The 25,621-nt window shown below is 37.3% G+C and overlaps 1 protein-coding gene across 4 annotated transcripts in view; it reads right to left on the reverse strand.

Moving 5' to 3' along the window:
- The window catches only part of LOC120103895, a 73,076-nt gene that overhangs the window by 19,076 nt on the left and 28,379 nt on the right, over nucleotides 1–25,621 (reverse strand). For 3 of the 4 annotated variants that reach the window (XM_039114695.1, XM_039114696.1, XM_039114697.1), the window contains 4 exons: nucleotides 11,455–11,710; nucleotides 11,221–11,333; nucleotides 3,147–3,245; nucleotides 3,002–3,049 (listed from right to left, as the gene is read on the reverse strand). In XM_039114695.1, coding sequence (XP_038970623.1) covers nucleotides 3,002–3,049; nucleotides 3,147–3,245; nucleotides 11,221–11,333; nucleotides 11,455–11,710 — 516 coding nt within the window. The remainder of the gene's footprint in view (nucleotides 1–3,001; nucleotides 3,050–3,146; nucleotides 3,246–11,220; nucleotides 11,334–11,454; nucleotides 11,711–25,621) is intronic. The other variant, XM_039114698.1, reaches the window with a different exon arrangement.

Here is a 25,621-nt window from a genome sequence, read left to right on the forward strand (position 1 = left end):
AGTGTCATCCGGTGGAACAAGGGGAAAAGGGAACAAAGAAGAGGATTGCAATCCCGGTCCTCTATTTTGAAACCCTTTTGTCTTTTTAAATTTCGAATTGAAGTTGGCAAACAATCTGCCAACTTCAATTCAAAATTTAAAAATAAAAAAATGGATTTGTAATAGAGGACTGCGATTGCGATCCTCTTGGAGGGCTGCGGCCAATTTCATTCGCCCCTTGTACAGTGTCAAAACCCTAACCAAGCCCCTCCATCCCCGGCCAGTTGAAGACAACGTCGTGCAACCTAGGTAAGTTGCACTCTCTCCCTCTCCCTCTCCCTCTCATCCTCCCTCTCTCTCTTCCTATCTCTCCTCCCTCTCTCTCTTCCTTTCTCTCCTTCTCCCTCTCCCCCTCCCTCTCTAGGTTTCCCTATTTTGGTATGCTCTAGAAAGGCATGATACGGAACCGTATCATGCCAAACCTGTCATCAGCTAGTATGTCCTTCAATACTGGTTCGGCGAACCTTGATTGTCATCTTCCTACTCTTAATGTTGCCCTTTTTTTTTCTACAATACCATCATCACCTCATAATATATGGCATCATAGGTTTGGTCATGTCTATAATTTTAAACCAAGAGTTGGAATATCAAGGTATGGGAGCATGCCCACCTGGGGTGGTACAAGACGCATCATATCGAGGACTGTGCTGACAAATGGTGTTAATGGATTTGCATAGAGAGCCGTCTGCATGTCTTGATCAGCCATTTTTGGACTATTTCAGATTTATACAATTTTTGTGTAAGTTTTGGGGTTCATTACAACATCAAATATCATTGATTTTGATCTCAAAGCCATGCCCTATATATGAATCCAATGATCAAGCAATATTGAATCCTCATTCAACAATTTCCATGTGATTATTACAAGAAAACAAGATTCCACTTGGATTTCTGAAATAAGGGAAAAAAGATGAGAGAATATAAACCTAGCTTGAATAATTTTCAAAAACCAAGCTTTGGTCCTACAAGCCAATCTCCCTAGTTAGTCTTTTCTTCTCCCAACTTCATTTCAAACATTTAATTGCAAAAAGGATTGTTTTAGCCATCCCAAGTAATACGAGGTAGTATGCTTGGTTCAAGACCGGCCAAATGTGTATCATCCTTTAAGTGCCCTCAACCGCTTGATCTAGGGCCGGTTCAAGCAATTAAGGCAATATTTGCCAAAATGATGCCCTCTTTCATTGTCAAGGGGTTGGTACAGACTAAGGAAGACCGAGCTAACCCGAACCATGTAGTTTGAGCCGTACCGAACTAAATAGGTTAAGAAATGGAATAATTCGGACAGTTGGGTCGATACAGCCCTTTACAGCCTCTCGAGCACCTCCTCCAAACCCCCCTCCCCGATGCCCTAGGTCCTCTCTCTCCCTCTCCCCCCAACCCCTCCAAGACACTCCCAGGTCCTCTCTCCCTCTCTGCCTCTCCCATTGTCTTTCTAGCAAATTCTCCCGCCCTTCGTCTCTACGGCCCCATTGTCTCCACCCTCCGACCTCTCCCTCGCCTTCCGCGCCACCTCCCCCCACCCCTCTACCTTTGCCTTCGCTATCGAGATGGGGACTAACCTTAGTTCCCAAGTAAGCCCCTCCCCACCTTCCTCCCTCCCTCTCTCTTTCCCTCCTCCATCCTCTCTCTCAACCTCCCTCTCCATCCCTCTTTCTTCCTCCCTCTACTTCTCCCTCTCCCCCACCCTTTCGATATGCCTTGGAATGGTACGGTACTGACTTGTATCGTACCAAACCAGTCGTCGGCTGGTATGATCTCCGATACCAGTTCAGTGAACATTAGTACAAACCATACAAATCAGTATTTCAAACCTCAAGGTATATCATTGCAATACTAATAAAACCTTTAGTTGTGTATCTTCATTTGGTCAAGTGTATTGTTTTAAGGATTATTCCTACTTTTCCCTCAAAATATCCTGTTCATATAAGTGAACTAGCAAGTCAAGCAAGCAAAAATTTTGATGTCTATAGTAATTATAAGGTAATCACCATGCAAGTACAAATGCAAAAGATTCTCACTTAGACTCATTGAAGATTGATTTTCAGAACTTAAAAAGTGTAGGCTAGGGCTAAGCAATAGAGAAAGTCATGCATAAAATTAAGTTGATTTAGAATCAATTTATTTATTGTTTAGGACATATCATTTACATTTGGAATGCTTCACACAATATTCACGTTTAACATACTTCCAATGAACCATATTAGTATCAACTATTACAACCTCTAACAACTGCAAGCTTGGGGCTCATAGTGACATATAGAGTCCAGGCTTTCACAGATCTCAACCCAACCTACTATTACTATTAGTTACTATCAGTTTCTAGCTCAAATAAATTGTGCAAATGAAACAATTAATTTTAAACTAATATAACAATCAAGTTAAAATATCTTCAAAGAAGGACAAGGATTTAAGTGCTAGTGCCAATGGGTATAGTAGCCATGGTCAACAGGGCACATACCACATTGTCAAAAAAAAATGAAAACACAAAAGAACTTTGTTTAATTAAAAATATTATAAAAGAAGAATCAATGACTGTTGTGTCAACTTGTGCCAGGCAACAACTTTGGCATGGCATAGTTGCTCGCTGACACAAACAAGCACAGGCCATCACTTGCAATCTTGCTTACATAATTTAGTCATTTTTAAAACCATTTATATAAAATCATTTTAAGAAGAATTAATAAGGGCTTACTAATGAAATTAGACCCCATTAAAATAATAATTTCATGGCTACATCTACATTTAAACTTTAAGTTGAAACCATGGTCCAATAAATTAATGATCAAGCACCTATAAGATGCATTTATTACCTGGTTCCTTGCAAATAGACAAAGTTATGACATACAATAGGAAAAGTATCAGATTGTAGTAAATAGTAGTATATTCCAACTATGCAGCAGATAACACTTTAGTAATTAATTTGGAGATACTATTTCTCTGCCAAAAGTAATATAAAGGATACAGCTCTAAGCATTTCACCAATGAGCCAGTCATCAGCCCTCTCTGTATTCTGCACAAAGAAATGAGAAAACACAACACCTACCTATCAATGAGGTCAAGCTTTGTAATAAAGACATTAAAGGAAGGAGCTTTTTAGGCTCACATACAGTTGGATAACACTTCTTAAGAATGTTTCCAGCTCTTGACCTAAGGTACAGCAAAAGGAGGCGTGCCTGCAACCATGCAAGCCCTGATGTTTGTCCTTCCTGAAAATGTCAGAAACGAAGAATTTTACTTGATGATTCCTATTTTCTTGAGATCAAGAGCTTAAAGGTCAAATTTCTCATAATGAAATGTAAAAAAGACCAGAAAATCTTCATCAAGCATTTTCTTTCTCTCCTGTATATGACATAATGACACTACATTAACGCAAAGAAAGTAAAAGATACACAGGGCGAGATTAATCCTAAAGACTATATGAAATGCACAATTCCATCTTAGTCCTTGCAATGGTGTTTCCCATTTCATAAAAAAAGCCAATAATAAATGGTTGAAGCCAGGAACCGCCGAACGGATACCAGGACCTGTACCGGTCGGCAGTCGGTACGGTTCAGTACTGAACTGGAACCAGTACGGCTAGGGCGTGTCGGTTCCGTACTGGCACACCATTTTTTTTTTTTACTTTTCAAGAATATTTAATTAGTAATCACTCTTTTTGAAGTTTTTCAATGATTTTAAGTATAATTTGATGTTTTCTTAATGTTTTCTTGATATTTTTTGATATTTTTTGATTTTTTAATGTTTCTATGATCCTGGTTTAACGTAATAATGCATTTTATTATTTTAAAATTATACAAATTATAAAATGATTAGTGAGATGTTGTATGCTACAAGAAACAAGTATCCATAGTGCCCACAATCAACCCGGTTCGAAACCGGGTTGACTCGATGCGAATCAACCGGTTTGCACCGAGTCGACATTGAACCGGCCAATTTCGGTCGGTTCCGACCGGTCCCTCTGCGATTCCAGCCCATAGGGGCCAGATGAATTGAAATGGCGAACCATACGGGCTGGAACCGAATTAAAATGGAGAGCCGACCCAATGCGAAACCGGGTCAACTCAGTACTGCCGAACCGGCCGGTTCGGCCTGGTTCCGCAGCCTTTGGTTGAAACTGTTCCAAATCATATTTCAGACCCATCGTAACTTGGCTGTTATGGGCTTGTAACACGAAAACAATCTCTCCACACCTAGGGGTAAGGCTGTGCACATCCGACTCTCTCCAGATCTTATAATGATGAGAAACTTGTGCACCGAACACCCTTCTTTACATTTTTATGTTTATATCTATACTAACAGATAAAGCAAGCTCTATGGGGGCATCCATCAGTCATTCAATCGCCTTCACATGATCATTGTTAGTCATTTCATATTCAGCAAAAATAATACCATCTGAAGCTTAGTCAAATAACATGGCTGGCCCAAATCGGGATACAAATATATACAAATATAGCTCAGTATGATTTCAAAGTCTGGTGGAAGACAAAAATTCAACACATAAGTGTAAATAGATAGAATTCATTCATACCTTTTTTTTTTTTTGGTACAACAATGGCTCACACGCAACAGGTGTGAGTGCAACCCATAGCCAAAATTAGATTCTCCAATTTAAAATAATATTTTCTACATAAGTAAGTTATTGTTTATAAAATAACATTGGGGGAGGGTTCCAGCACAAGTGTACAACTGAAAGGGGAAAAAGTAACGGTTGTCACACACAAATGCTAACATTAAATACAGTCATTTTGTTCAAAGGAAACAGCTGAATATTACAGTTTTGTGGCTTTCTACATTTGGGTCATGAACATATTACAGCTGACAACTAAAATTATTAAAGTAACCCACTTATGAATTAATTGCTGCCACTGTGGCAAGGAAAGGAAGCATAAACACTCGAGCAATTTTTTTTTTTGAAACAATTCCTTCATTCCTCTGTACTTTGGACCATGAGTTAAAATTTAAAAAAAATCAAAGAGGAGTTCTACATGTCCATTGAGAGAAAAGGGGAACATGGGAGTCAAATTGCAAACAAGTAAGGCAAACAGATTTGATTGTGAGTTTGTGATCTTGTTGCCCATAAGGCTGCCATCATTGCTTGCTACTGGACTGCAAAAATGGGGACCAGGGAGAGTTGATAGGCATTTTCTTCCTTTCTCTTTAGGGTCTGAAAAAAGATGGAAGGCTTTTGGCAGAGGAAGGGAAGGAAGAAGGAAATATGTGATTCAATAAATTAAAGCCCACATTTGTTGCACTTTTAAGCCACAGCTTTGCCGTTCATTCATATAAAACAAGTACTTTCACACCCATTCAAAACATATACAAAGTTTATTGTATAATTCAAAAAGAACATCAAAAAAAGAAATGTTCTTTTGTTTGAAAATTCACCAAATTCAGATATAATGTGTACTATATGTATGTTGATTAACTATGCATTTGAAGAAACATGACAAAGAAATAGGGTCAGTACATTATTAAAAAAGTCCAAATAAAAGAGATACCCAATTTCTTCACCATCATCATGGGAGTTGACAAAAAAATAAAAAAAAAATCATGAAAGCAAATCCTTTCAAATTTAAATTCTGATAAACACTGGACCAAGAGGGGCAATCAAGATCTCAAGGAAAAAAATCACTCGCACGAAATCTACTTCTGATTCATCAATGACAACCAACCAATGACCACCAATGCTGTCTTTGGAATAAGAGATGTCTTCCTGGATTTGGAAGAGGCAGTCCTTGAAAAAAACACAGATCATTGGTATCTGGTTAGTGGGCGCCTCTAGAACGATCTTAGTACTCGATATGTCTGATTCCTGAAATGCTTAGGTATGATTAGGCAACACATTAGGTAAACCTCTCATTATTATTTTGGTTGCTGATGTCTTGTTCCATGAGAATATCAAAGCTTATTATGTACTTCATGTAATTTGCTCAACTTTCATGATTAGTATGCTTGCTTTAACATTGGTTGGTATACTAAGAGCACACATGTATTTATGATTGAGCTTGCATGGGAATTGTTAACGAAGAGTGTGTAATAGCTCACTGTTTACACATGAATTGCGAGTTTAGGAGCTCGAACACAAATTTATTTGCAAAAAAAAAGTTCTCAGAATTTTTGCAAAAAAATGTAGATCAAGTAGATTTATGTGACCTTATAGATTTTTTTTGTTTCTTTGTTAAAATAAATATTGTTTTCAATTTAAAATTGTGCAATTCAATGAATCGGACAGTTACACTTGTATATGTCAGAGTGGGTCAATCTGGACCATCCAATTTGTAGTTTTAATTGCAATTGGTGACAATATAGATGGAGAATCATATTTATTAATATGCTCAATTCGGGGTTGTTGATGTGATCTGTGATAAGGTGGAACACAAATCTATATTATGTCCTGGTATAAGGTCTTACTCTAGATAGCATCCAATGAATTAGAGAGAGAGAAGGAGAGCCATTGGATCAAGTCATATGATGGAGCTGTCTAGTTTAGTACTGAACCAGGTATATGACCGACTTAGAGTAAGTCAGTTTAAGATAAGATCAGATGAATATGTTTTCTCTCTCCTTCTCTCTCTTTCTCGTTCCACCTATTCTATTCACACACATTCTTTTTCTCCTCCCACTGGGAAAGCAGTGCAACTAGGGTGGACCGGCTAAGTTGAGAGTTGAAAGAGCTTTGAATCTCCATGATGTTCTTCATATATTTATATTACCAAGTGCTAATACAAATCCAAGTATAATGACGCTTCTTAAACTTTCAGATTATCTTGTTTTCTGTTAATTCATCAACAGATCAAAGGTTGTCCTGGGACTCATGGCTAATTGATAAAACACACAGAAGTCATGGCTTTCCTAATAAGAATATGGAGCCATCAAGGCAATGGCATTATAAAGCACCTGATTCATGAATTTGTCAATAGCAGAAGAAATCATGCAGTGCTGCTTCAAACGACTCAATATCATATTCACGGTCATGTAGCCCTATTAATCGATTTAGGGCCACCTTCTGCACCATCTCTTTAAGTTCAAATTTACTACTTTGGTGGAAACAAAATTTTCCAATGTTTTGCTATCAATGATTTCCTTAATGGTCCACTAGCACCCACCATTCTGAAGATATTGGTAAATTTCCAATCTGCATCATCTTTTGCTCTTCAATTGCTTTAGTCATTTTGTCAACAAAAAGCCTTTTCATCCAACCATCCTGTGAATTAGCTTTAACTTTTGAAGAAGGTAGATGGTTCTTGACTTTACACAACTACTAAAATGCATACCACAATTTTACTTCATGATATAGAAATGACAGAAATGGAAGACCTCGCTGGCCTCAATAAAACTGCCAGTCTCTCTTTTGTCCTCCAAGCTTGACTTTTAGACTTGGAACCAAGGTCCGCCGTACCGGTACCGGTCGGCGTACCGGTGGCCGGCCGAACCGGTACGGTACCGGTCCGGTCCGGTCCGTACCGGCCGGTACCGGTGGTTTCAAAAACCACAGCGCGCGGCGCTGTGGTTCTAAAAAAAAAAAAAAAAAATCGTACCGGTGCGAACCGGCCGGTACGGGCTCCGAACCGGCCGGTACGGGCCCGAACCGGCCGGTACGCACCCGTACCGGCCGGTTCGGATAAAAAACCGGGAAATACCGGTTTTTTATCCGTTCCGGTACCGGTCTAGGTCCGGACCGGTACGTACCGGCCCGTACCGGCCGGTACGGGCCGGTACGGCATTCCATGCTTGGAACCAAAGTAGGAACTAGAGAAAACTTTTTATCACAAGTTCACAACACATCTTTCCATTAACTTGAACATCCTCATAAAATATGAAATAACAATTTCAAGCTCTGCACTTCTCAAGGACAGATTTTTCAGCTCAACATCCATGATTTAGTAGTGTCTTTGCTTAATAACAAATTTCGTGCAGCAGCATTCTCAATTGGATCTCCCAAGGAAAGCCTAGAACAAGAATAAACTTCAACTGAAAACATTCAATAAGCAACTGCTTCTTGGAGGCAATAGATCAGCCTTAGGTTAAAGAAGATCAATTAAAAATACAAAAAGAAATTGAGGAAGAAGAGAAGAGAGAGAAAAAAATCAGATCCTTTATTTAATTTTCAAAAATATTTTTTTAAAGTAGGTCCTTTTAAAATCCTAAAAATATTCTAAAAGAACTAAATTTAGTCACCGATTTAAGTAATAAAATTTCAGATTTTAAAATCAAACTCGTGACCAAGGTACGCCATCTCGGTACTAGGCCCCGTACCGGTGCCACCTTGTCACTGTGTCGGTACGCCCGGTACGTGGGCCGGTTTGGCGCACCGAGTGTTAGCTACCCTCCATACCGTATACTAGTACTGAATTGGTATAATACGGTAGGTCCCGTATCGTCCGGTTTAGACAGGATGGTATACCATGCTCGTGACTAAACATTAAAAAAAATCATATCACTTGATGCATGTAATACATCAAAGATACATTTCACAGTACACATATAATTTAAACCGAAACTCCTGAATCCCAAGTTGTTGGCCTAACAAGCCAAGGATGTAATTATACTTAAAAACCCAAAACAAATAGAACAAGAACTTGTCCCTTTGAAGCCTGAATCACTTTCTTTTCATTCCATTGGCCCAACCTCCACTTCCATTTCATCACCTTCTTAGGGGAAAAAAATTCTTTCAGATGATTCTCCAATAACATTCAAAGCTTAGTTTTTATTAATTGGAATGACAAAACTCGAAAAGATGTCCTGAATCCTAATCTTTCAAGAAAAAATCAGTGAAGAGCTGAAAAAGAACAAATTTTCTAAACTGACCGACTACGTTAATGCTCTATGTTAAAGGTTATATCCTGATTGCAAGTGAGATGGAAACATGGAACTGCCAAATTAATGGATAATCTTAAGACTTGAGGGAGAACAAAACTGGAAGAAAAAGTAACATCACGGACTGTGCAGTGCTGCATCAGCAAAGCGGAACTAGCCATTCAGTAAATTATTCCACCTCCAAAATAATCATCTACACCTTCTAATCTGACCAAACATGAGCAAATATCAAATGCTTATAATAATGTTAAACTAGCACCCTGCTCCAAATTGGTTGATGAGACATGCAAGAATTCAATGCTGAACCTAAAAGTGCATAAGTATCAGAAAGGATAAGTGCAAGAAACATATTATGATAAAACTATAAATGGAGATACGATAAAACTAAATTTGATAACGATAAACCAAGATCCGCCGAACCAGGCCGAACCACCTAGCTCGGCCCGTTCCGAGCCGACCCGCTGGGGGACCGGGTCGGTTCATCTCTTTTTTCCGGAACCGGCTCCAAACTGACCATAACCAGCTCCGAATCAATAAGAACCACTCGAAACGGGCCAGAACCGGTCGTGAACCACCCGAACTTAGTCCAAACCAGCCGGTTCCGTGCGGAACCGGTACAAACCGTCCGGTTCACACTGAGTCAGACCGGTTCCGAACCGCCCCCCTCTCCCTCTCTCTTTCTTTTGTTGTAAAGGCTAATGGGGGAGGCCCGAGAAGTTTCTCAGGCCTTTCCAACCTATCAAATACTCCCTCCTTCTCCAGAGCAAAAAATACGCTGATTCAGTATGATTGAAGGAGGATCCAACCCTAAATAAGGTATGTTTTCCCTCTCCTATCTCATTTCCTCTTTCTTTGGACGCCAAAAAATATCTTGAAATTTGTGAAATAAGGAGAAATCATGCCAAAATTTTTAATTTTAGCTTGATTTTATGATATGTTGTAGATCTATGGATGATCTATACGATGTGCCTCCTAACTATACTAATGATCCGGATATCTACGAAACATAGCCACTCGACAAAATTTTAAATATCAGTATATATGTTATACTTTAAATATATGTAATTGATTGTATTATTTTATATTTTCACCTCACTTGTTGATTTTAGGATATTTCATGTGGATTCATATAGCATGCAACATCTCACTAATCATTTTATATTTTGTATCACTTTAAAACAACAAGATGCATCATTTAGGTTATACCGGAATCATAAAAACATCAAAAAAACATCAAATTATACTTAAAATTATTGAAATAATTAAAAAAATTGATTACCGATTAATCAAACTTGACAAATTAAAAAAAAAGGACATGCCGATTCAGAACCGGCATGCCCAAGCATACCATGTGTCGATACAGTACCAAACCGACTCGCCCACCGACCGGTACGAATCTCGGTACCGGTTCGGAGGACCTTGAGATAAACTCTATAAAAGGTATTCATTTTTCGTATCTTTGTTACCTAAAAAACAAAAAAATGGGAAGCAAATGTTCTATAAACCAAAATTGTTCATCATGATGGTACTTTGATATTAATAAACAATAAAAAACAAGCAAATATTGGCTATGTTGCATGGCTTAGAATTCTAAAGGTGGCATATTTTTATGAGATGAATATGGCAAAGAAGGAGATGATGAGAAGGGTAAAATGGACTAAAGAGGAAAATGATAATTTTAAAAAACACTAACAATCAAAAGCTATATCGAACAGTTTCTAGTATTTTGAGTTTTGAGAGTGTGAAAACCCAAGCTTTACATATCAAGGCATCTTATTTCAAAGCACAGAATATTATCCAATATAGGAGAGTCAAATGCTCAGTAATCCAACAAACAAGCAACCGTTTCGGTTAAAACTACTAATGTTTTTCAAGATATTCTGTACTATTCTAAAGAATCGAGTTGTCAGCTCACTATCATCAAAATATCACTTTGCGGATTGATTAATTGATCACACATGACGCATTGATAGCCAAGAGGCTCCTTTTACATCTTCTTTCCTTCTTCTGACCTTGGGATGTTATTAGCTACATAAGTTAATGATAGATTAATATTTTGCTCAAATTATTTAGATTAATTTGTGACCAAACATGTTGCCATCATGCATTATGTCTATTTATGTTACACTCATCGACACGAGCATGTTTTTTAAATTTACTTAAGATACAAAATTTCAATATTTGTCGCAACACAGCATTCTATAATATGAAAAATATAAGTTTCCCTTTTTTTTTTTTGTAGCCAGCATCATACGATATATACCATGCTAACTGCTAACCAACATGAGTACGATACTTGATGCATTTAAATAAGTGAAGCAACAATACAAACAGAGAGCTGATATAGAGCCTGAATGCCCTTACTTCTACTAATGGAATAGAGGAATAGCTTGGAACAATTGAACCAGCAGTGTTCAAAAGAACCAAAGACTTTGCAAGAGCCGGCCATAAACCAGCCACAATAGATACAAAATAGCCTGAAAGCAAATGGCGGTAAGGACTAATAAGTTATAATGAAGAACACTGTCAGCATTAAGTTGGGGGAAGATGCTATCTATTCAAAAACAGTTTCATTTATTATCATGAATTAGGAAGTACCACCAATTGAGTTGCCAACAAGGTGGACTGGTTCACCCACAACATCAATGATAAAATCTCTCAATAACTCTGCCCACACAAGTTTGGTGTATATGACATTTGGTTTTTCTGACTTCCCAAAACCTAGAAGTGTGATTGCCCAAACCCGATGTCCACCATCAGCAATGCTGGATAGATTGTCACGGAAATGTTCCAGAAAAGCTCCAAAACCATGAACAAAAAGAACTGCAGGACCTTCATGCCCGACAACTGTATACTGAAAATAAAGCAAGGAGTTTGCATGAAAAATATGATACAAGAAGTAGAACAAAAATGTAAATTGACGTATAAGTGTGTAAGTTTAGTAATCCTTAACAGAAGTTGCTAATCTTCACCACACTTTGCAAAGCATAAGATTTGAAAAAAGAAAAGCAAAAGTTGAAGTCGCTCCTTGGCCATGCAAAGCCAAGGAAGGCAAGTAGCATGACATGGAAGCAAATAGAGACAAATGAACATTTTCTTAAGTTTTTAGAGTCGAGTATTTTTGTAATTTTCTAGATTTGCTGGACATGGACTGTCATAGGGCTCATGTTTTGTGTTTTAGGTTTATTTATATTTTGAGGCTTAATTTATGGTCCTTAGTGGGGTCTAATTAGTCAAAATTATAGATTTGTTATTTGGAATCCAAGTCCTCATAGGAGTAGGAGTATTAGAACTCTATAAATAGGGCTGTAATCTCTTATTATGAAGGAAATCAAAAATTTCAGAGATTTTTCCTAAGCAGTTATGCTTTCTTTTAGAGTTGTGTGATGCAAGTCTAACACTAGGTGTGATACCTATGGAATTCTAGGTGTGATTCCTAGAAAATCTCTCTTTTCTTCTTCTTTTTCTTTAATTATAGCACCCTAAAATCTCAAATTCAGATCTGATTACATCCCGACTAAACACTTGCAAGCAAAAGCAACAAATCCATAGCCACCCATCCATCAACTAGCCTTCAGATTTACAAAACAAACAAATTTTTATTCCCGTTTTTCTTTTCCCAGCCCACGTAAAATCCTCAAAACTTCTTCTTTTTGATCCTATTTTGCACCCAAATCGCTTCCCATACATATACCAACATAAAACCTAGCTTCTTACACAAAGTCCCTACCTTTTTTAGCCCAAAACAACCCATTCCCTGAATTTTCCCTAATCAAGGCTGTCCTACCCCACAATTTCTCGGTTCCATAATGGATTGCAGCCTAATATTAAGCAAGAAATGATTCCCCTAGTGGATAATGTTAGCCAGGCCTCCTATTGGCACTAGAGTTGGAAAAGTACCTTAGACATGTCATTAAGGTGTTTAGCTCGCAAGCCAAGCAGTCCCTTACCTAAAAGAAAGTGATAAACAATTAAGAGCTGGTAATTCTGCTCCCCCACTTTCCAACACAATAGTTTTAACACTAAACAGAAGGGGATGATGAAGTCAAGGATTTCGATCACATGGCATAATTTCTGGGAGTTTCAATGGAGAATATTCAAGCACCAAAACTATCTGATGGGCCAAATTGCTTCGAGTATTGAGTCTGTATTTATTCAGTCTTTAATTAGAGAATCAGCCATTAGGTTACTTGGCCCCTATGTAACAAACACTTTCTAGTTACTCAGTTATCAACTTCTTGACTTGTAAGTGATTTGGTCCCAATGTTATATATTATTTATTGGTTAGTTAATCCTCAAATCAGGGTAAGCTATATATATATAGGACATAGGCAAGCTAAAAGAATAGTCCTGAGTCATATTTTATATGTGAGTTTAATTAAGAAAGAGTGTATTCTTTGGCAAGGTTTGGACTCCTACCCCTCTGTTGCTTCCCTCTCTCAAACTCCATCCTACTCCCCCTATACTGCTTTCTTCTCTAATCTCTCTCCTCTCTTTGTTTCCTTGATTTCTTTCACCTCTTAGGCCTATCTACATTATTGCAAGCCATCCCCTTAATTATCCAGCATCAAGTTGGCATTAGAGGTAAATTGCTATATCATGGGGCACAATTTCAATCATGATGATCCAAGCCCTCAACCAATAGCTATCAGCATCGATGGATCCTATCATAGCATCAGAACTCTCTATAAATTTCTTCATATACCGAGTTCATATTTATTTAATTTTTAAGTATTAATTATTACATTACTTGGCCCTCAAGTAGCTTAGTCGTTAAGTTACTTGGCCACCATATAAATTACTTGAGGTCAGTCTTCTGAAAGGTGGCTTCAGTATGCAGGCAGCCAAGGGAGCATATAGTGGATATGCGATATACGGCCCACACAAGCAGATACATGCAGTTACTATTTTTAGTATTTTACTAATTAAAAATAAATAAATTATATTAAATATAATAAAAATAGCAACAACAATATTAATATTTTATCAATAGACAAACAATATTAATAACAATGAACAATAATGAGTGTTTAATACCTAATAGCAAAATACTTATAACATAATTAACATATTAACATTATTAAATACATATATCAAGCCCAACTAAAATCTGCATCAAACAAAACCATCAGATTGAACTTGATTCATTTGTGAACCCATATAAGAAGTCATTACCTAGTTATGTTCCCAATAATTCGACATCCTGGAAGGGTTTCACCTGGGGACAGACCTAGGTGTTTTGCCTATGTGTTTAGTTTGTGAGCATGCTAAGTGTGCCTATGTTTGCCTAAGCTTGCTTACAGCATCTCAATCAGATCCTTCCCATGGCTAAGTTTGCATGTGGCATCTCAATCAGTTATCCCATGTCATAGTGCAGATGGTTACCAGTTGTTAGACTAGAAGACCTATTGAACTAATTCCATTGCCTCCTCAGTCAAGGCCATTGGAACTTGTTGAATCCCTTAACCTTTTTCCAACCAACCCATCTTACCACCAACACCTCTACCTAATATATCCATATTCCCTTTTCTTCTCTTCCTACACCATTCATTCCGCATTTGACTTCAACTTTAAAGAAGAGAGAAAAGATAAATAAGAAGGGAAAAATATTTATGACAAACAATTTTACATGCATGGAAGGAGATTGAGAATTTCTCAAGCGGCATGGTTGTGAAAAAACTAAGGCAATAGAAATTACATAGGAAAAACTCTCGAAGCTTAAATCAGACCAATATGAGAAATACTAGAGTCTTCATGCACCCAGATTGATCTCTTCCAAGCCGCAGAGAGTAATTGTTCAAGGTTGCAGAAACATGTACTGCACTATCTATACAAAGACACATATATAAATGTGTACATATATGATGAGATAAATTTGATCTTAAATATTAACAGCTTCCTAAAATAAAAGATCCCTTGCATGGAGCATTTTATGGAGAAGATCCCATTATTTCTGTATCAATTTCCTAAAGTGTGATTCAAAAATGTTGAATCAGTGATATGTTCAAACTTAAATAATCGTAGGCTTTAGTGTTTAACAATAGGATAGTAATTCAATTTTTTTTTTTGATAGCCTTGACAATAGTAACCAGGTGCCTAGGCTTCAGATACATTTAGACCAGCCAAATAAACCTTTTAAGCAATAATCTGTATCTTTCAACCTAGCAACGTTTTGAAAGAGTAGATGCCCTACAAGCCAATCGCAATATGTATTGCGAAAGGTTTTTTGTTTTGATTTGTCCAAATCATGTACATGACATTTAAATATGAATAAAGGCGTTATGTTTTATCATATGCTGTTGATTATATTTATGATAAACTCCTTAGATTAGGGCAATGGTTTTAAGACTATGATGAGATCATACTAGTGAGACTTAAAATCCTAAAATCCTAATCTTAAATATTTCCAGTCATTGGTACATTGAGTCGGGGATCAATGATTACCGGAAAGACTGGCATGTCTTATGTATGCTCGATGCAGAGGATGATTGATCTCACAATCATTTGTGTGGAGACACTAATACAAAGATGTGGGTGCTCATTAGAGGAATGAGTTCACTGAATTGACCTACAAAGAGAAATCTTATGAAGTCTTACTTACATGTCAAAAGATGATTCTCTTAGTGGGAGTTGTGCAACTGATCCTATGACCTGAGATCACCATGGTATCTTGTGCACATGAACCCATATTTTGGTTTACACTCATTCATGACAATAAGTTTTGTACGAGGTCTTCTGGATATGGTGAATTGTATACGAAGATTATGAGTAGGTCAACAAGGAATTAATCACTTCTAGTAAGAGAAGATAGCATCCTATTTATTCTAATCATATGATAATTCAGGAAACCTTTGATCAAAGTAGAATGAAAATTAGAAAGAGTTTCTAATGTTTCATTATTTGAATTATCATTAAAAGATTGAGAAAAATATGAATATGAAATTGAGTTTGACATATATTCATACTCATATGCATTTTTGGGATGCAGTTTGATTAAAGGATTGAATTGCATGGTAACTTGCCACTGAAGGGTATTTTTGGTATTTCAACCAAATTCCATATTTTCTGGGTAGACATGACACGTTGCTAGACGTCAATCTTGTTTTATAGGTTTGATCAAATTAAAGAGTTAATTCGATCACCAATTTGAAAGGATTCTAATTGTTAAGTTCGGGTTCGCGCAGTTTGGACTTAAATCGATTAGAAGAGTTCTAATCAAGTTGGGTCAACTCGCACTCACACCTATTGCTGGCTAAGTATGGAACCCAATGGGTCACACACAAGAAAACTTATCAAGGGTCTAATTGGATTAGATCATGTTTGCAAGATAAACATCCTAGCAGGTGTTGCAAACCTTAGCTCCTAATTCGAATTGGATTCGAATCTGATTCGAATTGGATTCGAATCTGATTCGAATTGGATTCGAATCTGATTCTTAATTGATCTAATTTGATTAGATCAAATTCTAATATGGGTTAGCCAAGAGTTGGCACCTAATTGGCTTGGTTTGAGTCTATTTGGATTAGATTTAATAAATCATTCAATCTAGACCGTTAGATCTTGATCTACCGTTGGATGAAGACATAATGGAGAGTTGGTTTAACCCAATTGGATTGGGTTAGAGGATGGCTACCATAATTGACCATTGGATCTTAATCCCACCATTGGATGAAGACATAATGGGTCAAGTGAATGGCGCCTTGCATTGGAGCCCTTGGATCATCATCATGAAAGATCAAGAGGTGAGGCGTGATGGACATGTGATTAGCATGTGATGTTGACTTGGTCAAAATATGGCACCACATGAAAGGACACATCATTTGATACACCTCCTCACTTGATCTGCACCTCCTCTTATTTGATATGGCCCTTTAGATGATGCCCTTTCATGAGAGGATGTGTGGATGGGATGCATCCCTTGGAGATGCATCCCTACACCTATTATAAATAGGTTAGCACTCCATGGGTTTCATCATTCCAATTCCACCCCACTCCTCTTTTCTTTCTTTCTTACATTAGTTTCTTTCTTTCTAGCATTGCTTCTAGTGTGTCCTAAGCCAAGACAAGGTGGTCTTCTTTAGGACAAAAGGATTAGAAGTGATTTTAGAAGGCTAAAGGAAAATAGAAAGGAAGGAAAGCAAGCCATTAGAGTTCTTTAGAAGAATTCTGCATTAAGGATCAAAAGTCTTTGGAGCTAAAGTCTTGATCAAGTTTTCGTGTGGATCACCATTGGAGGGCGGACACTTGGACGCCTCGTGAAAATTGTACACTTTGGATTAGCGTTTGAGGTATTCTACTAATTCTGCATTTATTTTATATCATTTGATTGTAATCATTAAGGTGATCTAGGCTTAAAAGGGTTTCATGCATAGGGACTTTATTAAGAAATTTTTAAAATCCCTAGCTTCCGCTGCGCATTATAACATGCTAAAACCCTACAGTGGTATCAGAGCCATCCTTAATTGGTTCAATCAAATAATTATGTATGATGTATGATTATTAATTTACTATGAGATAGTAATGTCATATGCTTAGAGAAATGCTGAAATGTATGATTAATATATGATATGTTATGTAATAAAATATCATGATATGAAATTTTCCATATGAAAATATGTTGAAGCATGTTAATTAATTGCTTATGATTTATACATGCTATGAGATAGCCATGATGCATAATAGTTTATTTTAGACATGTTAAATGTATGTTACAATTAAAGAATGTGCTAGAGACTAGTAAGCCCTCAATAAAAATTATATTAAGTCATAGTGTTGAAAAACTTTGAGCTAACCCATTCTAGAACAATTAATCTAATTGGTGTCTAAGGAAAGCACTAAAGGTGGTTACTTAATTAGGACCTTACTCTCTGAGTAAGGGGAGCCTCCCACCTGCTTACCTGGCCAATTGTTTGATTGCCTATTATGGATAAGCTTAATATTGATATAACACTATTGATAGCCTTCCTTCATGCCTCGATATTATTATGTCAAGATCCATGCTAGTTTGTTGTGCTAACACAAGACTTGCAATGGGGACTGATGTTATACTGTCTTGGTGCATTAAGATGCTTATGGCATATTTTAATATATTGCCTTGTTGTGCAACCACAAGGGCAATATTATTCGAATATGACTATATGGAAATGAAGGGTTTGACTTAACTAAAATATTATTGTTTGTTGTGCTAACACAAGGCAATAAGTATTTTAAGAGGACAAGATAAAGTTGAGAATTGCATGAGATGCAATTGGAAAGAGTTTCCTACCTTTGAACTCATAAGAGTTTGTTGTGTAAACACAAGGCTTTTTATGATGAATTAGGATCTCAACCCTACTAAGAAAAATTATATTTTCACGTTTATCATAGGGGAGGGCTATGATATTCGATAAAAATAGTAGGAGACAAATTAGATTAAAGTCCTTATCTAGTTGCAAACATGTCATCATGATTGGTCTGCTTATATTAGTTTTGTTCTTGCATATGTAGAATTATTAAATGGCTTCTTCACTTTCACTAAGAGGCATCTTAGATGCCAACAAGTTGACCGGACCAAACTATGTGGACTGGTTGAGGAATTTAAAGATAGTACTCACTCAGGAGAAAATTTCCTATATACTTGAAACCCCTGATCTTGGAGATCTAGGGGATGATGCTACAGAAGAGGAGGTTGCCGCACATAAGATGTGGAAAAATGACAGTGTGACTGTCAAATGTATCATACTTGCCTCTATGAACAATGAATTACAGAGGCAACATGAAGGCATGGACACTCAATCCATACTTCTCAATTTAAAAGAGTTGTATGGAGAACAAAGCAGGACTGCTAGGTATGAGATATCTAAGCAGTTGTTCCGTGCTAGAATGAATGAAGGAACTCCAGTGCAAAACCATGTTCTTATGGTTATAGACTTGATCACCAGATTAAGTCAATTAGGTTTTGCTATGGATAGTGAGCTCAGTCAGGATTTGATCCTGCAATCACTGCCTGATTCATTCTCTCAGTTTGTTGTGAACTTTCACATGAACAAGCTGAACACCTCCCTGCCCGAGCTGTTAAATATGCTCAAAACAGCTGAAGGGCATATTAAGAAGGATAAAGGTCCACTCCTTCTTATAAATAGCACCTCTATGAGAAAATCGGAAAATAAGGGTTCTAAGAAACGATTGAACCCCAAGAGTAGCATCAAAAAGAAAAAAGGAAAGAAAAACTCCGGATCAAGTACCTGTTTTCATTGCGGCAAAGCTGGCCACTGGAAAAGGAATTGCAAGAGTTTTCTTGCAAGTATGAAGACCGATGCAAGAGTTGCATCAAAAGGTATGTTTATGTTACATGCCAACTTGTCATTAAGTTCTTCAAATTCAAATTCATGGGTATTGGATACCGGCTGTGGTTTTCACATTTGCAAATCTTTGCATGGACTACAGAAAATTAAAATTTTGAAGAAAGGTGACTTCGAGCTGTATGGCGCTGGAGGAGAGTCCATCCAGGCTGAAGCTGTTGGAACCTACAACTTGGAATTGCCTTCGGGAAAGCTCCTACAATTAAAAAATTGTTATTATATGCCCAAAATTATTAGAAATGTAATTTCCATTCCTTTGTTGTTAAAGAAAGGTTTTGAAATTAATGGAAAGGGCAATGGTTGCTCTATTTATTTTTCTAATAAGCATCTTTGCAATGGCATTATGGAAAATGGTCTTCTAGTTTTATTACTTAATGACAATGTCTTTCATATTAATAAAAGCAATAAAAGAAAGAGAGAGGAAGTGAATAATACCCTCCTTTGGCATTGCCGACTTGGTCACATAAGTGAATCAAGAATTAACAAGTTATACAAAGAAGAGTTCTTTGATCCTTATGATTATGAATCATTAGGAACTTGTGAATCTTGTCTTATGGGAAAAATGACCAAGTCTCCATTCACTGGACATGGAGAAAGGGCAACTGAGTTATTAGGACTTATACATACAGATGTATGTGGTCCTATGACAACTCCAGCTAGAGGTGGATACTCTTACTTCATCATATTCACTGATGATTTATCAAGGTTCGGATTTGTGTATCTTATGAAACATAAATACGAAGCCTTTGATAAGTTTAAAGAGTATCAAAGTATGGTTGAAAAACAAACCGGAAAGTGTATTAAAATCCTTCAATCTGATCGAGGAGGTGAATACCTTTCTAGTGAATTTTTAAATCATCTTAAAGAAAAGGGCATTCTCTCTGAATGGACACCTCCGTATACGCCACAACTAAATGGTGTAGCTGAACGGAGGAATCGTACTCTATTAGATATGGTAAGGTCCATGATGTGCTTTACAGATCTTCCTATTTCCTTCTGGGGTTATGCCTTAGAAACTGCTACATATGTGCTAAACAGGATACCTTCAAAATCTGTATCTAGTACTCCATATGAGATATGGAGAGGTAGAAAGCCCAATCTTAAATATTTTAAAATATGGGGCTGCCAAGCATATGTCAAAAGAAATTTTGGACATAAGCTAAGTGCTAGATCAGATAAATGTACATTTATAGGTTATTCCAAAGAAAGTATTGGATATCTCTTCTATCACCCTACTGAACAAAAGGTATTTGTTAGTAGGCATGCCACTTTCTTAGAAAAAGAGTTTATCTTAGAAAAGGGCAGTGAAAGAAGAATTGAACTTAATGAAGTTCAAGACCTACAAATAGAAACACAAGAAATTCTTCAACCAGATGTACCCATTGATGAAGTACAACCACAACACACATCTCCTCTCCAAAGGTCAGATAGAGTGCGAAATGCACCTAAGAGGTATGGGTTTATCATTGAGAATGATGAAGCCCACATCATCGAAAATGATGATCCTCTGACCTATTCGGAAGCTATCATGAGTAATGACTCTAACAAATGGATAGAATCTATGAAATCCGAAATAGACTCTATGTATACCAACCAAGTATGGACTTTGGTTGATGCACCAGAAGGTGTTAACCCTATAGGTTGCAAATGGGTCTATAAGAAGAAGATTGGAGCAGATGGCCAAGTAGAAACCTACAAGGCTAGATTGGTGGCAAAAGATTTCAGGCAAAAGCAAGGAATTGACTATGATGAAATTTTTTCACCAGTTGCCATGCTTAAATCTATTCGGATTTTGCTTGCAATAGCTGCATACTATGATTATGAAATTTGGCAGATGAATGTCAAAACCGCCTTCCTTAATGGTTATCTTGAGGAAGAGGTTTACATGACACAGCCAGAAGGATTTGTCTCAAGTGGGAGAGCAAATCAAGTATGCAAGCTTAAGAGATCCATTTATGGATTAAAGCAAGCATCGAGGAGTTGGAACATCCGTTTTGATACAACAGTCAAAGAGTTTGGTTTTATCAAAAATGTGGATGAACCATGTGTGTACAAGAAGACTAGTGGGAGTGCCGTTGTCTTCTTAATATTGTATGTAGATGACATACTAATCATTGGAAATAATATTCCAATGTTACAATCGGTCAAGACTTGGCTATCAAAAAGCTTTTCCATGAAAGACTTGGGAGAAGCATCCTATATACTTGGTATAAAGATCTATAGGGATAGATCTAAAAGGATGCTAGGCTTGTCCCAGTCTAAGTACATAGATCGTGTGCTAAAAAGATTCAGCATGGAAGGAAGTAAAAGAGGTTACTTACCTATGAGTCATGGCATACGTCTCTCTAAGAAGATGTCTCCTAAGACATCTGAAGAGAGGAATAGAATGAATTCTATTCCCTATGCTTCGGCAGTAGGATCAATTATGTATGCTATGCTATGTACTATGCCTGATGTTGCTTATGCCTTAGGCATAACAAGCAGATTCCAGGCTGATCCAGGAGAAAATCATTGGATAGCTGTGAAAAATATTCTTAAGTACTTAAGAAGGACTAAAGATATTTTTCTAGTTTATGGAGGATCTGAGTTGAAACTAGAAGGATTTTTTGATTCTAGTTTTCAATCAGATCCAGATGATAGCAAGTCCACTTCAGGGTATGTTTTTACCCTAAATGGTAGTGCAGTGAGCTGGAAGAGTTCCAAGCAGCAAACTGTAGCTGACTCAACTACTGAGGCAGAATACATCGCTGTAAGTGAAGCCGCTAAGGAAGCTGTCTGGATGAAGAAGTTCATCGCTGAGTTGGGAGTAGTTCCTGAGATTGCTGGACCAGTTTCAGTTTATTGTGACAACACTGGAGCTGTTACTCAAGCAAAGGAACCAAGATCTCATCACAAATCCAAGCACATTCAAAGACGCTTCCACCTCGTTCGAGAGATCGTCGAGAGACAAGACATAGTCATTGAACGAGTAGACACAAAGAACAACTTAGCAGACCCGTTCACTAAAGCTCTACCACAACAGCAGTTCGATCGCCACCTCGATTGTATGGGGATAAAATATAAGAGCGATTGGCTTTAGTGCAAGTGGGAGATTGAAAGAGTAGATGCCCTACAAGCCAATCGCAATATGTATTGCGAAAGGTTTTTTGTTTTGATTTGTCCAAATCATGTACATGACATTTAAATATGAATAAAGGCGTTATGTTTTATCATATGCTGTTGATTATATTTATGATAAACTCCTTAGATTAGGGCAATGGTTTTAAGACTATGATGAGATCATACTAGTGAGACTTAAAATCCTAAAATCCTAATCTTAAATATTCCCAGTCATTGGTACATTGAGTCGGGGATCAATGATTACCGGAAAGACTGGCATGTCTTATGTATGCTCGATGCAGAGGATGATTGATTTCACAATCATTTGTGTGGAGACACTAATACAAAGATGTGGGTGCTCATTAGAGGAATGAGTTCACTGAATTGACCTACAAAGAGAAATCTTATGAAGTCTTACTTACATGTCAAAAGATGATTCTCTTAGTGGGAGTTGTGCAACTGATCCTATGACCTGAGATCACCATGGTATCTTGTGCACATGAACCCATATTTTGGTTTACACTCATTCATGACAATAAGTTATGTACGAGGTCTTCTGGATATGGTGAATTGTGTACGAAGATTATGAGTAGGTCAACAAGGAATTAATCACTTCTAGTAAGAGAAGATAGCATCCTATTTATTCTAATCATATGATAATTCAGGAAACCTTTGATCAAAGTAGAATGAAAATTAGAAAGAGTTTCTAATGTTTCATTATTTGAATTATCATTAAAAGATTGAGAAAAATATGAATATGAAATTGAGTTTGACATATATTCATACTCATATGCATTTTTGGGATGCAGTTTGATTAAAGGATTGAATTGCATGGTAACTTGCCACTGAAGGGTATTTTTGGTATTTCAACCAAATTCCATATTTTCCGGGTAGACATGACACGTTGCTAGACGTCAATCTTGTTTTATAGGTTTGATCAAATTAAAGAGTTAATTCGATCACCAATTTGAAAGGATTCTAATTGTTAAGTTCGGGTTCGCGCAGTTTGGACTTAAATCGATTAGAAGAGTTCTAATCAAGTTGGGTCAACTCGCACTCACACCTATTGCTGGCTAAGTATGGAACCCAATGGGTCACACACAAGAAAACTTATCAAGGGTCTAATTGGATTAGATCATGTTTGCAAGATAAACATCCTAGCAGGTGTTGCAAACCTTAGCTCCTAATTCGAATTGGATTCGAATCTGATTCGAATTGGATTCGAATCTGATTCTTAATTGATCTAATTTGATTAGATCAAATTCTAATATGGGTTAGCCAAGAGTTGGCACCTAATTGGCTTGGTTTGAGTCTAATTGGATTAGATTTAATAAATCATTCAATCTAGACCGTTAGATCTTGATCTACCGTTGGATGAAGACATAATGGAGAGTTGGTTTAACCCAATTGGATTGGGTTAGAGGATGGCTACCATAATTGACCATTGGATCTTAATCCCACCATTGGATGAAGACATAATGGGTCAAGTGAATGGCGCCTTGCATTGGAGCCCTTGGATCATCATCATGAAAGATCAAGAGGTGAGGCGTGATGGACATGTGATTAGCATGTGATGTTGACTTGGTCAAAATATGGCACCACATGAAAGGACATATCATTTGATACACCTCCTCACTTGATCTGCACCTCCTCTTATTTGATATGGCCCTTTAGATGATGCCCTTTCATGAGAGGATGTGTGGATGGGATGCATCCCTTGGAGATGCATCCCTACACCTATTATAAATAGGTTAGCACTCCATGGGTTTCATCATTCCAATTCCACCCCACTCCTCTTTTCTTTCTTTCTTACATTAGTTTCTTTCTTTCTAGCATTGCTTCTAGTGTGTCCTAAGCCAAGACAAGGTGGTCTTCTTTAGGACAAAAGGATTAGAAGTGATTTTAGAAGGCTAAAGGAAAATAGAAAGGAAGGAAAGCAAGCCATTAGAGTTCTTTAGAAGAATTCTGCATTAAGGATCAAAAGTCTTTGGAGCTAAAGTCTTGATCAAGTTTTCGTGTGGATCACCATTGGAGGGCGGACACTTGGACGCCTCGTGAAAATTGTACACTTTGGATTAGCGTTTGAGGTATTCTACTAATTCTGCATTTATTTTATATCATTTGATTGTAATCATTAAGGTGATCTAGGCTTAAAAGGGTTTCATGCATAGGGACTTTATTAAGAAATTTTTAAAATCCCTAGCTTCCGCTGCGCATTATAACATGCTAAAACCCTACACGTTTTTCTTTTTTTTTTGTGGGAGGACAACTTAGCATCTTTTGCTAATGTGATCGTGCTAAAAGAAGGCTGGAGGATAGCCTTGACCAGGCAGGGTAGCAGGAGAAGCATGTATTAAAGTATCACAAGACCAGGTGACCAGATAGCAATTGTTTGCATTATGTTACACGCAGAAGGTGTAGGAGAAGACACAAGCATGGGTGATGGGCCCATTGTAAGACCAAACTAATGATGGTTTGGGCAACGCTATATTCAGGAAGGTGCAGATGTGATGTTGAACATTGTTGGGAGGTATCACATTTTAAGCCCAACAACAAATGGGTTATGTTGCATGCAAAAAGGATCAGATTTAGTGCTACAACACTGGCATGAGGTATTGTGTTCAAGGACCAAATAAAAATATACTGACAAATATATACATGGTTGTCTTGCAAAAAGTGTATGTACATTGAGTATGAAACAAGCAAGCTTTAACATTTACAATTTTGAAGAAGATTTGGTTTCCAAAGACAGTTCCTACATATAGATCAAACTTCAGTGCCTACACATTCAAAATCCTGCACAAAAATAGCAAGCTGACAGCAAATCCTATGCAATACAGGCCCACTGGTCATGTTGAAGCTGGGCTCAGATATGTCAATATTTGCCAAGAGAACCTACAGCTAGATCTACCCAACACTATGGAAAACCAACATTTTCTGCCAGAATAATAAAGTGGTTTCAAAACTCAAATCAACCCAGAAACTCAATATGCAATCCCAAGCCAGTTTTGTATCAGCTTATGTGCCAAGTCAGACCTAGGACCATTTTACTGGCATGGGCCACATCGCTATCATACAACAGAAACAGTATGAACTACACTCAAGCTCCTTTATCAATCATGATTTTATTTTGATATCCTCATGCAGGATATCAAGGAATTCATAATGCAGACTTTTCTGATAAATCAAAAATTCACTCAATGGATTTTTTTAGCAAAAGGGATAAGATTTAATATTGTGATGACTTCTCCACATGGCTCGCTTCATAAAATGTGTATTCAGAATTTTTTGTTTCAAAAAAAGAAAAACAAGGCTGCAAACTGCTT

Source organism: Phoenix dactylifera, chromosome 17 (genome assembly GCF_009389715.1).
Source record: "Phoenix dactylifera cultivar Barhee BC4 chromosome 17, palm_55x_up_171113_PBpolish2nd_filt_p, whole genome shotgun sequence".
In the NCBI taxonomy this organism is placed as follows: domain Eukaryota; kingdom Viridiplantae; phylum Streptophyta; class Magnoliopsida; order Arecales; family Arecaceae; genus Phoenix; species Phoenix dactylifera.